General features: G+C 43.2%; 1 protein-coding gene across 1 annotated transcript in view; it reads left to right on the forward strand.

Annotated features, from left to right (window-relative positions):
- Positions 1–13,052, forward strand: part of MYOM3 (myomesin 3) — a 93,133-nt gene extending 80,081 nt beyond the window's left edge. Inside the window, exons 31-37 of the mRNA XM_069971285.1 lie at positions 1,411–1,449; positions 1,812–1,917; positions 4,389–4,552; positions 4,985–5,021; positions 9,737–9,759; positions 10,109–10,164; positions 12,733–13,052. Coding sequence (XP_069827386.1) covers positions 1,411–1,449; positions 1,812–1,917; positions 4,389–4,552; positions 4,985–5,021; positions 9,737–9,759; positions 10,109–10,164; positions 12,733–13,017 — 710 coding nt within the window. The 3' untranslated portion in view covers positions 13,018–13,052. The remainder of the gene's footprint in view (positions 1–1,410; positions 1,450–1,811; positions 1,918–4,388; positions 4,553–4,984; positions 5,022–9,736; positions 9,760–10,108; positions 10,165–12,732) is intronic.
- Positions 13,053–18,420: the final 5,368 nt, after the last annotated feature.

Raw genomic sequence — 18,420 nt, forward strand, 5'->3', positions numbered from 1 at the left:
GGATGGCAGCAGCGATTCGTCCGTCCGAAGATGACGTTTGGCACAAGATGGCGAACGGCCTCGACACGGATCAGGTAATGTATAATGCACCACACACTTCCGGGTACATGGGCGGGGGTGGTGGGACACAGGGAAGGGGGCGATTCACAGACATAACATACATTACAAAGTTGTATAACTTTGTAATGTGTGTTATTCTGTAAATAATTTTTTAGCGTCGCACTACCCCTTTAAACCACTCCGCACCTCCCCCTGACACAGGCTCAGAGCGTCCTGCACCAGTGTCCCCCTCTCTACAAGTGGAACAGTTCCGGGTCGTTCTGCTAAGCCCCGCCCCCATCGCGGCAAGCCCCCAGCGCCCACCGCGGGTGGGATATTCGCTTATGGCAGAGTGCACAGGGCCCGAGGAGGAGACACACAGCAGGAGGATGGTAACTATCACTGCCAGCTGGAAGTCACCAGCCTCCCTGGCATCCTGTATAATGGGGGTCACCAGCTTCCCTGGCATCCTGTATAATGGGGGTCACTCAGCTTCCCTGGCATCATGTATAAAGGGGGTCACCAGCTTCCCTGGCATCCTGTATAATGGGGTCACTTAGCCTTCCTGCATCCTGTGGGTCACTCAGCTTCCCTGGCATCCTGTATAATGGGGTCACTCAGCTTCCCTGGCATCCTGTATAATGGGGGTCACCCATCTTCCCTGGCATCCTGTATAATGGGGTCAGTCAGCTTCCCTGGCATCCTGTATAATGGGGTCACTCAGCTTCCCTGGCATCCTGTATAATGGGATCTCTTAGCTTCCCTGGCATCCTGTATAATGGGGTCACTCAGCTTCCCTGGCATCCTGTATAATGGGATCTCTCAGCTTCCCTTGCATCCTGTATAATGGGGGTCACTCAGCCTCCCTAGCATCCTGTATAATGGGGTCATCCAGCTTCCCTAGCATCTTGTATAGTAGTCAGTATAATGGAGGTCAACTCCCTAGACTCAGAGCACCCCCCAGACCTGCAGGGACTCAGAGCAGCCCCTAAACCCTCCCCCCCCCCACACACACACTGTCTTAAAGCAGCCCGCACCCGCAGGTGTCTCAGAGCTGCCCCAACCAGCAGGGACTCCGAGCGGCCTGCTACCACCCACCCACCCCAGGGCTCAGCGTCACAGCTGCCGAAGGTGGGGGGACAGCTCCATATCGCCCGTACAGGTAATATGTTGGGGGGCCCCATAGCACCCATAGGTGCTAAAATGATTGAATGTTGAATGTCATGCTGAACACTTACTGAAAGTGCATGGTTACCTTTAGGAGCGCCTATACAATTCAATACAATTCATTGTAGAAAGAGAGGCCTTTGTCAGCTTTGAGATAGAGAGACGTGTATGCATTTTACTTAAATATGCTTGTATTTTTTTTAGGTTTTGAAGATATTATGAAGGAAATTTCTAGAATAAGTGGTAAGTGTTACAAAAAGGGTGTTATTCACTGGATGCTTGATAAAACTGTAGTGCATGCAACTGCATACTGTAAAATGTGTATATAGCAGGCATGGCTGTCATTACAGAAATCAGAAATAGAGCTGTCGTTCATTTCAAGTCTCCACCCACTAATATAATAAAATGATCCTTTTTAAGAGACTGTATTTCATTATTATTTGCATTATACTGTAACTATAACAGCAAAAAAAAAAAAAAAACTTTCCATGAATATTGAGGGGGGAAAAAATCCCCTCACTGGTTGGTGTCCTTTTGTTAAAATGATTATGTGAATGTGAAAGTGTCTTTTGTTATGAACTAATTTATGTCTTCTTTCCCTAAAGCATTCTCTGCCTCCCCGCTGAAATGTCAAGGCACAGCCGAAGGGATTAAGATATACAGTGATGTGAAACAATTCACAGATATCATGAATCCTGTGTGGCACCACAAGTACGTCCTAACTCGCTTTTCTCACGTCAATTGAAACATACATAGCTGGATTATTTAAACAGGTTCTACCACTATTCATTGTCTGTTCTTTACTTCAGGGGTAGGGAACCTTGGCTCTCCAGCTTTTGTAACACTGCAACTCCCATTAGGCATGATGTGAGTTGTAGTTTTGTAACAGCTGGACAGCCAAGGTTCCCTGCCCCTGCTTTACTTTATACCTATACACAAATTACAGATTTTTTTACCCAAAAATATCTGTACATGGCTATGAAATTATGATATTTTATTAATAGCATACATTTTTACAGTTGTAATAATTTACGTAAATGTGGTTACAGACCTTGTTAAGCTCTTAATTGGCTAATTGAAAGAAAACATGGCGCCAGCAAGGAGTTTGCCAATGGAAACAATGAAAAATAACAGTTATAAAACTTATTCAAGATTAAAATAAAACATGGAGTATGACAAAAGATGTTGGTTGTCCCTGGTCACCTGTGTGCAAAATTTGGTGGACATAAAAACAAAATGGAAAGATTAAAAAAGGAGAAACATACAGGTAAACCAAGGAAAGAATCAAAGCATAAGGATTGATAACTTTAAAAAATCTGTCTTGTAAACAAAAACTGTACTACATACCACATGAAAAACTTAGGCAGACACAAGCAAAAGTCAGTGTTTGTAACAGAACTGTAGAAAACTGACTGAAAGACTGGCTCAGACTAGCCCAGAGCTAGAGTGTGCCCCCTGGGAGGTCTCAGCAGCCAAAAACCTAAGCAAGTGCCTTGGCCCCCTGCCTAACTACTGTATGTATGCACAGAGGCGGCCTAACTACTATATGGAGACAAAGAGGGGCTTAAATACAAGGGCCCAGAGGGGACTAAAGAGGGCACAGAGGGGACAATGGATGTACAAAGCAGGCCTAGCTACTATATAAATGCACAGAGGGGACCTAACTACTATATGGGAGTACAGAGGGGCCTAACTACTGTATGGATACGCAAACAGGGCTTAACCTCTAAATGAACACACAGAGGTAATCAAGCTACTATATAAAGGCACAGATGGTGCCTTTCCACTACATGAGGTCACAGAGGATCATAGGCCCCATTTGAGAGCCAAATTAGGTCTATATACTACATGGGGATAATAAAGTAGGTATTGTTACTATGCGAAACAATAGAGGTGGGGATGGTGCCAGAGCGAGGAGCCTAAAATGTTTGACAGATTCTGTCACCAAATTGTCACTAGGAAAATTCTTGTGCCCAATGGAGTTGAAAAGGGCACTGGCCAAAAAGTTGATAAGATGCCCCGTGTGAGTCAATAGATTGTAACTGCACTGTAATTTTACTTATTTGGTGTGCAGAGCCTGTGTGTAATTGTTATTTACTTCTATATGGATCAGTGTGTGTGGGAGACTGGTCTTTGTATCATGGTTTTATTTAGTAATGGTATGGTAGTATTAGTCACTATGTGGCGGTAATACTAGTGGTCAAGGTGTAGTGATAACATTTGTTTCTTATTATATTGCTTATATGGGTCATATATAGCCCTTTAACATATCCATTAGAAGATTTTCTAGGATGTATGCTAAATGGAGAAAAAAAATGAGATGGGAGCTAGGTCCTTGCTATCACTGATGTACAGTCACAGACTGCTTGTAGCTTCTGGTTTAACTTGATGGTCAGGTTTTCTATGTACACATTCTAGTCTATAGTCTAAAGAGGTTGTCCGGGGACTATTTCTTATATGGAAATTGACTCTGACAGGGCTAAAAAAAAAAAACATGTACTCACTTACCTTTGACCCCCAATGCTGTTGCACAGCACTTCCTGGTCTCGGGCTCAACACAAAGAAGTGCCCACTCAGCCAATCAGGGGATGCAGCTGTTTCTCGTAGCCACCAATTAGGAATGGGAACTCTCTCGTGTTGAGAATGAGACTAGGAAGTGCTGAACAGCAGGATCTGGTACCATCAGAAAGGGGGGGGGGGGATTTGGGGAGGTGACTATATAAAAGGTGACTTCCATATGGGCCATTCCATCCAAACTGAACCTTTACCTAGTTAAACCTAGTAAAACTGCAATTTAAACACTAAAGTTATAAATATACATTAAGAGTCTAAGGGTGCCTTCACACCTACCGTATCGCAGCAGAAAATCTGCTGCGGATCCGCAGCAGATTTAACTAAATGAATAAACACAGCATCAAATCCGCACCTACAAATCTGCTGTGGATCCGCAGCGGATTTTCTGCTGCGATACGGTAGGTGTGAAGGCACCCTTAATGTATATTTATAACTTTTGTGGTTAAATTGCTTTTTTTTTAATTAGCTGTTAAAAAAAATTTTAACTAGGTGTTACGGAAAGTTCAGTTTTAATGGAATGGCTCATATATCAAAATAGTCCCTGAACAACCAATTTAATTTCTCTTTAAATACCTGTATAAATAAAACATTGCAATTTGTATACACAGAACTCAGACACTGTCCAGTACAGAAAGGGTTAAATCTGGCAGCACAGAGAACCAAGTATGGCTTCAAATCAAGAATCCTACTGACTCAGACCGAGGTCTGTATACACTTGAACTGTTTGATGGTAAAGACATCCATAAACGGACGCTTGACCTCAGCGGTAAAGGTAATAAAAAAGTAATGTCTTAGACTCCCTCTGTGTTAAACAAAAGTTTCATTTAATAATTGCATTTGATAATTTGGCACCTGAGAAGGCCCAAGGACCTCTCTGCCACATTAAAAGACATCAGTATTATCAATTAAATGGGATTGTTAAGGGTCATGCTGCTGATTTTGAATTGGGACTTACAGAGGCTGTCCCAGGAAATCAAGTTATCCCTATCTATACCTATAGCTATCCCTATCTATATCGTAAAAAAAAAATAATAATAATTTTTAAAAACATTTTTTTTGCATACACAAAAATGTTGTCGGCCATGATTTTAAGTATGTTATACCTTTTTCTTTTCGAAAACTGGAATCTGCTTGTTATGGCAATTATATTTTTGGTGGGACCTAAAGCAGCCATTTTGTAAATAATTTATTTCTTCATTTTCAGCTTTTGATGATGCAATGGCAGAATACCAGAAATGCAAGTAAGTGTTAATAAAAAGATGTACAGTTTGGTTTTCAAAAAGTTATATTACAATGTTAGTCTTTAAAGTGTAACTACCGTTTTTAAAAACTTCTGACATGTCATAGCGTATCGGTTGGGGTCCGGCTGTGAGAACCCCGCTGATGGCTAGATTGATAGGGCAGAGCGCCCACTACAGGTTGATGAATTCTGTAGACTGCTAATAAGAGCAATCTATGGAATTCACCTCCCTGTAGCGGAGATGAAGGGGCAGAGTGCACGCTCCTGTGCAAGCCTGGCCCTTCTTTTTAGCAATCTGCGAGGTTCTCAGTAGCCGGACCTCGACCGATACGCATTTCTGACATGTCACTATGACATGTCATAAGTTTTTTAAAAGGGTAGTTAAACTTTAAGAGGACATTCAGTTCAAGATGTCTGCATTTCTTTGGTGATTTATTTAGGACAGGGGTGGGGAACCTCCGGCCTGCGGGCCGCATCCGGCCCCTGAGACCTCCCGATGCGTCCCGCGGCTCCCCTGTGACACGCGCCGCACTGGAGGGGAAGGAGCCGGCGCACACAGCATCCTTCGGTGTCTGTGAGAGCTGCCAGGAGGATGCTGTCTGTGTCGGCTCCTTCCCCACTAGAGTGACGCACGTCTTCCGTCTCCTGCGGGCCGCGCGCAATGACGTCATTTCATCGCGCGCCGCCTGCAGGAGAAGACGAGCACAGGCTAGAGGGGAAAGAAGAGGACCTGGACCGCGTGGGAGCGGAGGAAAGGTGAGTGGGATGTTTATTTTTTTTATTTGGGGGTTAACTAGGCTACCAGGGACATGACTTATGGGGGCTAACTAGGCAACAGGGACATGACTTATGGGGGTTAACTAGGCAACAGGGACATGACTTATGGGGGTTAACTAGGCTACCAGGGACATGACTGGGGGGGGGGGTTAACTAGGCTACCAGGAACATGACTTGGGGGATTAACTAGGCTACCAGGGACATGACTTATGGGGGTTAACTAGGCAACAGGGACATGACTGATGGGGGTTAACTAGGCAACAGGGACATGACTGATGGGGGTTAACTAGGCAAAAGGGACATGACTGATGGGCGTTAACTAGGCTACCAGGGACATGACTGGGGGGGGTTAACTAGGCAACCAGGGACATGACTGGGGGGGGGTTAACTAGGCAACCAGGGACATGACTGGGGGGATTAACTAGGCTACTAGAGACATGACTGGGGGGGGTTAACTAGGCTACCAGGGACATGACTAGGGGGGTTAACTAGGCTACCAGGGACATGACTGGGGGGGGGGTTAACTAGGCTGCCAGGGACATGACTGGGGGGATTAACTAGGCTACCAGAGACATGACTGAGGGGGGGGGGGGGTTAACTAGGCTACCAGGGACATGACTGGGGGGGGTTAACTAGGCTACCAGGGACATGACTGGGAGGGGGGTTAACTAGGCTACCAGGGACATGACTGGGGGAATTAACTAGGCTACCAGGGACATGACTGGGGGGGGGGGTTAACTAGGCTACCAGGGACATGACTGGGGGGTTAACTAGACTACAAGGGACAGGCACTGGGGGTCAACTACAATAGCAGGGGCACTAGAGGAACAATACTTTGCCTTGCCCCGGGTGCTGCAAACACACTACTAACTGCCGCGCATGGTATGCGGCCCTCAAATGATTTTATTAATGCCCGACCGGCCCTCGACATGGAAATGGTTCCCCACCCCTGGTTTAGGACAAAGACTCTTTCCCGGTCATTTGTGGACGCAGTTTTTTGATTTTATGTTGCTCCTATGACCATGTTAGAGTTCATTAGTCGATTACCCTTAACAAAGCAAGATACGTGAACATGCGCGTTGGGTAAGTGAGGTGGGGGCAGTGGGTACTATTCCTGACATCCGCTCTGAGGTCTGTCTTAGAATATTGCACTCTGTTGGTACAGTTACTCCAGTACCCCTTTAATGTCCAGAAACTGAGCCTAATATCCTTGAACCTCCAGAGAATAATCTAGATAAAATGTCTCACATTTCCCTTTTCACAAGGTTTCATCACATTCTTTAATATAATCTTTATAAAAACAGAGCCCCCAGAGTTCAGCGATCAGAGCAGGGTATATGGATGCTTCCGGATTATAGTAGTGGGAGCTCCAGCACACATGACTTTTCACATTCTCGGCTAGGCTATGACCATTGAAGGGTTATCTGTTACAAGATTAGGAAATTCCTGATTAAAGGGATTCCAGCGCAACAAAAACATTGCCACTTTCTTTCAAAGACAGCACTGATCTTGTATCCAGGTTGGGTGCAGGTTTTGTTACTCTGTTGCATTGAAGTAAATGGAGCTTAATTTCAATTTAATTTCAGACCACACCTGAACTGGAGACAGGAGGTGTGCCGTCTCTGGAAGAAAGTGGCCACGTTTTTGTAGCGCTGGATACCCCCTTTAAATAAATATAGGGACACATTATGTTAGAACCGCTAATGAAATGTGGATGTGATCCTCATTTCATGTTCAAAATTATTTAATACCAGCGCACTACTGGTTCAGTATACGTTTTTGCGTTAGTGATCGAGCTAAGATAGTATAAAATTGAACATGATTCGGAACCATAAAGATGCCAGATAGTGGGCGATTTCCTACAAACTGGTTTCAAATGTTGGCATCCATGAAATCATTAAAAATTGATCCACTGCCTATTTTAATACATAAGACACAGCGTCAAGCCTTGGCATAAATATCACAACAGCTGTGCACCATAGTTGGCAGAAAGCCCCCATTCTGTTTCCTTCCTACATTCAGTATCTTGTTAACTACCAGTATACTTAAAGTGCAGCCGTCATCTCAAACATCTTTGTAGAAATCAATATTACAAGGGAATATAAGAAAGGCTGTAATAGATTTTATTAGGAAAATAACGTCCTATTCTACTCATGAGGCTGTTTTCCCACTTCCCCCCTTTGGAGTGCTATGGATTATCTTCCTTATATTTAGGCCTTATTCACACGTCCTATAAAAAAGGGTTTAATGGGTCCTAAAATTGTCCATGGGAGCGAATCCGCAACCACGGACAAATTTTGGGTCTAATAAATCCTATGTGTGCATTCATGCCATCCATGCCACGCATGCCATCCATGCCATATCGCTCCTGTTACCCCCTGCTCCTGTCAACTTCCCCACCCATAACACCAGTGCCTCCAACCCCCAACCCAACACATCCCCGGAGTCGGCACATATTGACCTTGAACTGGCAGCAGCTGCAGTGATTGACTCCCGATCCCTTAGTGAAGCATCCTACTCCCTGTGAGTTTCTCCGGAGCGAGGATCAGAAGATCAGGAAAGGTTCTGATGCACTGTGGTTGGTGATGTGCTGCCAGAGGTCTGGGAGGGGGGGGGGCATATTTCGCTCTGCTACATCTGGGGGGGACACATTCAGCTCTGCTACATCTGGGGGGTGGGTTAAGGGGGACACAGCAAGCTTTGCTACATGTGACATTGTGAAGTGATCAGTGAAAAAAACTGATACAGCTGAAAAACATGCAATCATAGATTTTTTTTCACAGATCATGGATTAAAGCTAGCTGACAAAATCACGATGCTTAAAAATCACTGGACATGTGAATGAGGCCTTACTCTGGTCCATGGTCACGACTGTATCCCCTGGCACCGAATCTCCTGTATCCCCTGGCACCGAATGCTATGGTATTGCTGGTGCTGTGTAATTAGATAGATAGATAGATAGATAGATACCAGCCAGATCACTGCTTTTAGAGCAGAGAGTTGGTTAGTAAGCTAAACAATAGGCAGTCAACAATGGGAGGTAAAGAGGTATTAGGAGGAAGCAAGTTTGGAAAATTAATTTATTTGCAAATATATTTAAAAAGTACCTGTCACCCCCCGTGCCAGGGTGACAGGCTCCCGACCCTGTTAGATCTCCCTATACTTACCTCATCGCGGCGGGTCCCGCTTCCTGAGCCGGTCGGGTGACTGAGATTTCAGCACCCGAAGCTTGGCGCGCGCTTACAGGAGAGTCAGATGCTTATAGAGAATGAATGGGGAGTCCGATGCTCCGTCACCCGACCGGCTCAGGAAGCGGGACCTGGCGCGATGAGGTAAGTATAAGGGGATCTAACAGGGGGTCGGGTCCTTTAACATAATGAGTCCTACAAGTATAACTATATAAGCTGAGATGGGAATAGCCCTGTAGTTTTAGGCTATGTTCACATTACCTGAACACCCGGCCCGGAACGGCTCAGCGAACACCCGGATCAGCGCGCGCCCGCATCAGAGCTTCCCATAGCCCACAGTGAAGCAAGCGGCCGGAGCTGCTTGCTTCACTATGTGAACTGACAGGTCTTTCTGCGGCCGGAGTTCACTGAATTCCGGCCGCAGAAAACTGACATGTCAGTTTTTTCCGGCGCCGCGTGGGATCCCGGCCAGAGCGCATACGATGTGTGTACGCTCCGGCCAGGATGCCATTGCAAATAAGGCTATGTTCCATCCTCAAAACTACAGCCGTAGTTCTCCGGCGAGAACTACGGCCGTAGTTTTACGTAGTGTGAACATAGCCTTAGGTGGCATTTACAGATAGAACTACAGTACCAATAAATCTGAACCAGTAAACGTTACAGCTTTTCTACCTGCATTTGTATTATATGAAACAATCTATTACAGTGCTCTCTGTTAGGAAATTTAATATTTTTGTCACATTTCTTTCAGGGAAACGGCTGTAATAGAAAAGAGTAAGTATTCAGTATAAAGTGATGGGAATTTTATACCACATTCTGTGATAACATGTAACTTACTATATCTATTTCCTTAATATTTTCTAATACATTACTATAACACAATCATGTGAAAAATGATTGATAAAATCAGAGGAAAACTATAAGAAACAGATGTTATTTTAATAAATTACCATCCATTAGATCCCAGTGTACCCAGCTGCTAACACTGATGGTTACATAGCTGTGTGTCACTGTACAACGAGACCTATAATCTTACAAAAAAAAAAAAAAAAGGTATTTACCCTGTGGTACTGATGTTATTTGCTGTATAATTCATTGTGTAATATTTGGTTTATATTTCCAGATCGTGCTAAAGTGGTCCGAGGTCTTCCTGACCTGGCAACAATAATGATAGGCAAGGTATTGATTATTAAAAACGTAGCAAATGAAAATAGTTTTCCTGGCATTTGCTTGAAGGGGGTTTTTCAGCTAAAATCATTTTCTTTCAAATCAACTGATATCATAAAGTTATACAGATTTGTAATTTACTGCTATTAAAAAATCTCAAGTCTTCCCATACTTATTAGCTGTTGTATGTCATGCAGAAAATGTTTTATTTTCAGACTGACACAGTGCTCTCTGCTGATATCTCTGGCCGAGACAGGAACTTTGTCTCGGTTTACTATGAATCCCCATAGAAAACCTCTCCTGCTCTGGACAGTTCCTGTCTGGGCCAGAGATGTCAGCACAGAGCATTGTGTCAGACTGAAAATAAAACAGTTCCTGCAGGACATACAGCAGTAATAAGTATGGGAAGACTTGAGACTTTTAAATAGAAGTAAATTACAAATATATATAACTTTCTGACACCAGTTGATATGAAAGAAAAAGATTTTCGCTGGATAACCATTTTAATAAAATGTCTCTTTCATCTGGAAAAACTATATTCACAGTCATAGGCATGTGAAAAGTTTTGATTGGTCGGGGTCTGACCATTCATTAGATAGAGTCGGTGGGGGGCACTCAGCATATCGTTTTACTCCATTGTTGTTCGCAGCGGCCGTCAAACTAAGCTTCAGAACATTTATTGGTGGCCGTTATTTAGCGAACAGTGGCTGTTATTTTAAAGGAGAGGTCTGGCTGTTTTTGAAATATGGACCCGGCAGGGGCAGAGGAGAATTTGATCAGGAGTATGAAATTACCTCTCCCTGTGCTGGTGAGCGGCAGGACCAGCCTTGGGAACCTCACCGTAGGGCATTTTCCCCTGAGTTGTGATGATGTCACAACTCGGGGAGGGAAGGCCTGTCCCAGCTTAATTACTGGCGGCTCAGCCAATCAGTGACTGGAGCTGCGTCCCACCCCAGTCACTGACTGGCTGAGCAGCCAGGTCTTGATGTGACAGCGCCGCAGATCCTGGAGCCCAGCACGGATCCCCAGGCCGGTCCCGCCACTCACCGCAGGAGAGGTAAGTTCATACTCTGCCGTGCCGGCTCATACTGCCCCGCCAGCTGTCAGATTTTAAAAACGGCTGGACTTCTCCTTTAGGTTGTTCACTTATAGAGGGACATTTCTTATGGTGCGGCATGGCCATTTTCTGATGTAGAGGGGCCAGGTGTGAATAAATTTATTCACACACGCTTGTTGTGTGAATTAATTTTCGAATCGGGCGCCTATACATACACCCATTGCACCAGAGGGACACGGAGGGGGTTAGAGAGGGGGAAAAACTGGGGGGCACGGGCTCTGTGTCCGCTCAATTTAACATTTTTCACACTGGAAAATGTTAATGAAACCTACGCCAGCTCTACGCTGGCATAGGTTTTACTACTTGCGCTGGTGCGCACAGGATTTATATAGAGACATTGCGCCTCCACATAAATCTGTGGAGCATCGGCGCCGCGGGGACATTTCTAAGCCTGGCGCAATAGATTTTATTTTTGACAGTCCATTTTTTTCATCATAATTTACACAACATTGAACGGAGCTTTAAAAATAGCCACACTAAAAATGGTTTTAAAAGTGGCCATCTTGAACCTAAACTTGAATAATGTGCCAGCGCCTGTCACAGCCTCTAAAGTACGTAAAACAACGGCTGTTATTTGATACTCACAACAATAGCTGTTATTTTGAGTATCAAATAACAGCCTATGAACAAGGCTTTAAAGTGTCCCTGTCATTTTGTTTTTTTTACAGAAATCAATAGTCCAGGTGATTTTAAGTAACTTTGTAATTGGGTTTATTAGGCAAATTAGGCAAATGCATTATCTGCATTTAAAAAGACTTTCCCCAGGCCCCCCCTTTCTCATTTACTGCTCATTATCAGGAAATCTCGACTCTTTTACATCAGTCGAGCCCTGTGTAACTTATGAAGGGGGAGGAGGGAGATTAGTCACCAGCAGAGAACAAAGGATTACATAGTGGGAGCTGTGCTGACTTCAAAGGAGATAACCCAGTGATGTAGCTGTAAATTAACTCTTTGTTGTCCTGTTTTGGTGCCTCATCTCCCCTCAACCCCTCCCCTCTCCATAGAAAACCATGAAGACAGGGGGGAGAGCTTCAAACTGCTTTTTCATGATAAAAATGCATTTTTTGGCTAATAAACCCAATAACAAAGTTTCTTAAAATCGTCTGTACTATTGATTTCTACAAATAAAATTTAAACAACAGTGACACTTTAAGGTGGTTTCACTAAAGTGTAATGCGGATGCAGTTTATCTGTATTGCACCTGTGTGAATCTGCATTACACTCACGGGCAATCTATAAGGCCATATCTATTGTTAGATGCTAGGCTGTCAGCTGGGTTACTCATCAACACATCATTCTATTACCATATGATTTGGGTTTGGGATTTTCTTCATAAGTATTATGACTATTAGTAATAGATGCCACTTTTTGTGAGAACTACCAGAAGTATACGTAAAATAAACCATATATTAATATGTCCTTAACATCCATCAAACCTAAGAAACGTTTCCTCTTCTTGCTAGACCCTGTGTTTGACGTGTCATATCTCTGGAGATCCTGCACCTGAAGTCTCCTGGATAAAAAATGAGAAGAAGGTGGCCCTTAAAGACCGCTATAAATTGGATGTGAAGGGTACAATCGTAACTTTGACCATAGAGAAGATCTGCGCTGAAGACACTGGGCGCTACAGCATTAATGTGAAGAATAAGTATGGGTCCGAGGTCGGGCAAGTGACTGTGAGTGTATTTAAACAAGGCGAAGAACCAGAAGAACTTAAAAAGACGACTGACAAGACTCCGGAACCCTAGAAGCCTATTACATGTTACAAGCTCTCAATAAAGAAATTATGCTCTGTATGTCTATATCTGGTATATCCTTATTTTCGCACATAGAAGCTTCTCAGTTTTTGTCATGAAACTATGAATTGTAAATACATTGGGGGAGATTTATCAAACATGGTGTAAAGTGAAACTGGCTCAGTTGCCCCTAGAAACCAATCAGATTCCATCTTTCATTCCTCACAGACTCTTTGGAAAATGAAAGGTTGAATCTGATTGGTTGCTAGGGGCAACTGAGACAGTTTCACCTTACACCATGTTTGATAAATCTCCCCTATTGTGTCACATAAAAACATTAGAGGGGTTGTCGGCGTTAACTTCCTGTCTACGCTCTTCCTGTCTACACTTCTGAGATGAGCAGAGAGAGGACATGAGTACAGGGGAGCAGAAAAGGCAAGACCCTGGACAATCGCCTTATAAGAAAGAATGCAGAACATGTGTGAAAAGATGGAAAACAACTGTGTTTTGAAAAAACAGATAGTAAATAATTAGCATTCATAAACTGGACAATAGTAAATAGTAGAGATGAGCGAACCGGGTTCAGGTTCGAGTCGATCCGAACCCGAACGTTCGGCATTTGATTAGCGGTGGCTGCTGAAGTTGGATAAAGCTCTAAGGTTGTCTGGAAAACATGGATACAGCCAATGACTATATCCATGTTTTCCACATAGCCTTAGGGCTTTATCCAACTTCAGTAGCCACCGCTAATCAAATGCCGAAAGTTCGGGTTCGGATGGACTCGAGCATGCTCCAGGTTCGCTCATCTCTAGTAATTAATTAAGGCCATTATTTCTATACTGTGTGCACTGTTGTCCAATTTCCCATTGACTTTAATGGAGCACAATATTATATTGAAAATACTGTCGTATTTTTACCTCAAAATGACGACCGTATTTTTGTATTTTACTGTGTCTATCATAAAGACGTGGGGAGACTTACAGGCTATACTTGCTGCTCTGGGAAGTCTGGGAAGAAAGCATATGCAAAATAGCTCTTACACCTTTTAGTAGTAGTGTCCCTTCAAGTCAGTGTTTTACTCTAATTAGCAGTCTTAGAACATTGACTAGGGATATATGCCAAGCCAAACAATATTTGCAAAAGGAAAGACTCCCATCTGTAGACAGCTGTTTCAGAATTGTTGCCCTTCTTCAGTGCAGAGCAGGTTGGCTAGTGAGAGGTCTATCGATATGGGGCAAAGGGATACTAAAGAGAGTCAGTCATAGAGACATGTGGTGACTTACAGGTGTGGAGACTTATAGACTGTGTGCGAACATAGCCTTAGGGTATGTCCACACTGAGTAATATAGGCGGAATCCTGCTTGCCGCAGTGGCTTTATCGGATTGCTCGCTTGCCTCCGCTCTTAAAGAATCGACATGTCAATTTTTGAGCAGAGAGAGACGGAAGCGGAGGCGCCCGAGCCATCCCATAAAGTCACTGTGCGACACTGAGGCAGGAGGGATTCCACAGCGGAGCTCCCCACCTATATGGACATACGGGATCTACAGCAGATTTGATGGCGCAGATTTGAAGTCACAGATTCAAAGCAAAGCAAATCTGGGCCATCAAATCTGCTGCGGATACTGTACATGTGAAAGCACCCTTAGGCTATGTTCACACTACGTAAAGAGAACAGCCGATCTCTGCACGGATCATCCCGGCCAGTACTGCAGTGCTGATTTTTTGGCCGCAGGGTTCTGATGCGGGTGCACCAAAACCGCGCGCCCACATCAGAACCTCCCACAGCTCACAGGAGCCGCTCACTTCATTGTGTGAACTGACAGGTCTTTCTGCGGCCGCAATTCACTGAATTGCGGCCGCAGAAAACTGACATGTCATTTATTTGAGGCCCCGTACGGGATCCCGGCCGGAGCGTATACGATGTGTATACACACCGGCAGGGATCCCATACAAGAAAAGGCAGTTCCACACCGTACAAAGTACAGCCGTTGTTGCTCATGACAGCAACGGCCGTACTTTTACGTAGTGTGAACACAGCCTTAGGGTTTATTCACACAATATTGTCATATTGCATTTCGGCTAAAATGCAGCAAATACTGCTATATGACAACAATATGTAAATACACCCCTATAGTCATCTCTAAAATATTGTACAAATATCATCCAGGAGACAATTTTGCAGTATATTTGGATTTTTTGTTTGTCAATACTGAAATTTTTCTGTTCTATGCATAGAAACAAACACCCATCGGTATCGTGATAATTTTTTGTTTATCGCTGTAATAAATAATCCTTTATTTTGGCTACTATGTGGCTATTCAATTATTACTGCTATGACTATTATTAACCCTGAATCACACAGCACACATAGAAGCCTATAGCTCAATACATTGCTAAGCGTGCCTTCAAGTTCATATGGAGGCAGACAGATTTTTTTCTGTTGGATTCAATACAAATCCAACAAAAAGAAAACCATGCCCAGTTCCATCAGATGTCATATAATGGGAAGCATTGCTTCCAAGTCCCCTTTAGTAAGAGTGCTGTCTACATTGCATCCGATACCAAGTATATATTTGTATGGATATATGTAATTTTCAGCCATTCCACTAGGATCTGTTAACAGCATTGTCTTCATTTTATCATGGTTGAAAGATTCACAGTTGTAAACAAGTAAACAATGAGTTAGGTATTAGGCACCAACATGGACTTTAAGACACAAGGGAAGCAAGACATGAGGATTTAGGCTATGTTCATACACAGTTAATTGGTCTGTTTTTAAAGGGCATATATCACCTATATTTTCTTTTACTGATTAGAATCAGATACTAAAACTTGTTCTTTTATTCTAATCGGTTTCTATTTTCTGACTGTCATTTATTTTTATTTTCCTTTTTGTACATTGTTATGTGGGCTGCCATTTTGCCTGAGCTGTTGTTAACAGCATTTAGTGACATGCTTTACAGAAAACCTAATGGACATAGACGACAATAGACAGACATTAAGGAGTGCGCTCTGTGACCTCCACAGAGAGCTGCTATTTTCTCCTCTATCTACCGGTGTCACATGTCGCTGCAATGCTGTACAGATCACTTTACAACAGCCTCCTCTTATCAACACAGACAAAACAGATAGTCTCAACTTAGTTTTAGCCCCAGCGGTGAGAATGAAAACTTCAAGATCTCACAATTATTTTATAATATAGCTAGGAAAATGGAAAATTAAAAAATCACCAAAAATAATCACCTTAAAAAATATGTTTAACATAAAAACATTATTAAACAAGTGATTTTCTGGTGACACACTCACTTTAAGACAGTTCTGCTCTGCTACATTCGTTTATAAATACGTCTTTGCTGGACATACCATTTGATATTTGGTATAAGTTAGATCTACAAGTACAAACAGTAGCCCTGATTTACTAATATGAAACCCACTGTTTTTTTGTAGTTTTGTGTTGCAGATTTTTTGTTGCACCGGCAATGAGTACAAACTGTGTCGCACACAAAGGCCTACATTTTGGAATCTGTTTTTTATGAAGAAACCGTCAGATTTATTATTTAATCCCGAGGCTATGTATGAATCTTAAGTCCATACTATAGGATTTTGCAGCCATCATTGCCAACTGCCATCAAAAAGATGTCTGATATTAGTCAATGGCGTCCGTCTACAATGATCATAATTGTCATAGATGGCCGTAATTATCAAATATCTGACATCTTTTTGACAGACATCGGAATCTGCCAACAAATTTCTCATTAAGGGGTCTGTACTCTTTTTGTAGAAAGGGATTCCCAGAACAGAGACATCTATTCAACACGATTATCTACAACATCTTAAACATTTGAATTATTAAATGTATTAATTGTTCTATGATTAGTTTAAAAAAAAGAATTATTCCTATTCGGAATCAGGCTACAATTTTTTGTTGCAGAAATGTGGCCTTGTCTTCGCACAGAGAGAGAGGTCATTGAACATTGCATGTCACAAGCTGCTCCTGTAGGGTGAGTAACCTAGACTCCATTCAAAAAAGTCCAATGTATCAGTTACTAGATTTTCTGAATATCATTCTGGTGGCTTTGTCGTAATGCTGTGAGGTCAGTGACCTGTGATTTACTCAAGAGCCTAAAATTTTATCTGAAGAAAAAAAGTTTAATACCATTTTAGCTAGCTGAAAAAAATGTATTCCTTTTAGTAACTAAATAACAGAGATGAGCAAGTTTGAGTCTGATTGTCAAGCATTTTATTACTGGTGGCTGAAGAAGTTGGATGAAGAAGTCCTGGAGAACATGATAACAGCATAGGGGTTGTACAGGAAGATTACTTCCCATGTCTATACAGGACAGGCATATATCTTAAAGCCGGGTTCACACAGCGTGTCCCAGAACGGCTGGTATCAGTGAAGTTCATCCCGGCTAGTACTGCAGTACCGTCCGGAAGAACTTCATTTCTTTTTATTTGGAAAGCGGGCACGTTCGGGTGTGCGGAAATGAGGGAGAATGAGAAATTGCTGTCAAGGGTCAATCCCCATCTGTTTGCTCTACTGGAATCTGTAAAGCAACACTTGCAAAAGATTTGTGAGACTGGGTTGCCAGAAGCTGTGGGCTTACGACAGTTACGCAGAGTGGAGAGGGCACATAGAGAAGGCCCTCCTCCGTCTCATACTTTTAAGCTAGATTCACACATAACGTATCCACATCGGATTTCATGCTACGAGTTCGCAGCTAAATCCGCTGCGGATACCTCTCCTGTGATTTCCAATGTGATTACATACTCACAGAGGGATTGTCATCCCGCTGCAAGTATGTAAGTGCTGGCCCCATTAACCCCTCACTGCTGGGAAAAAACTTTACCTGCTCCATGATCCAGCCACATCTGAGGCTCCCGGCTCTTAGAGGTCCTGCGCAGCCAATGAGTGACTGTGGCGGGGCCGTGCACTGATTGGCTGCGTGGGACCTATGGGGATTATGGTGCAGGTAAAGTATCTTCCCGGCAGTGGGGGGGTTAATGGGGCCAGCACTTACATACTCACAGTGGGATGACAATCCCGTTGCGAGTATGTAATCACATTGGAAATCACAGGAGAGGTATCCGCAGTGGATTTCGCTGTTAAGGCGTACGTGATATTCCCTGCGGATATGTCCAGTGTGAATCTAGCCTTAACCACGATGCTTCAGCGGTAAAACTAACACAAGTCATAACACATAACTTACAAGAGACATTTATGACAATCTTGAAGAAACAATCTTGAAGAAACCTATCACAGGATTAAGGGAAAACTAACAGCAGGTCCCATAACACTGTAATTTTCTTACCTACATACTCAGATATTCATCCTTATCTTCAGCGTAAATAATATTTAAATTAGGTGCACTAGGGGAGGGACTAAAGGAGAGGAATTAAACTGAAGATATAAC

This window comes from Dendropsophus ebraccatus, chromosome 5, assembly GCF_027789765.1.
Source record: "Dendropsophus ebraccatus isolate aDenEbr1 chromosome 5, aDenEbr1.pat, whole genome shotgun sequence".
Classification (NCBI taxonomy): domain Eukaryota; kingdom Metazoa; phylum Chordata; class Amphibia; order Anura; family Hylidae; genus Dendropsophus; species Dendropsophus ebraccatus.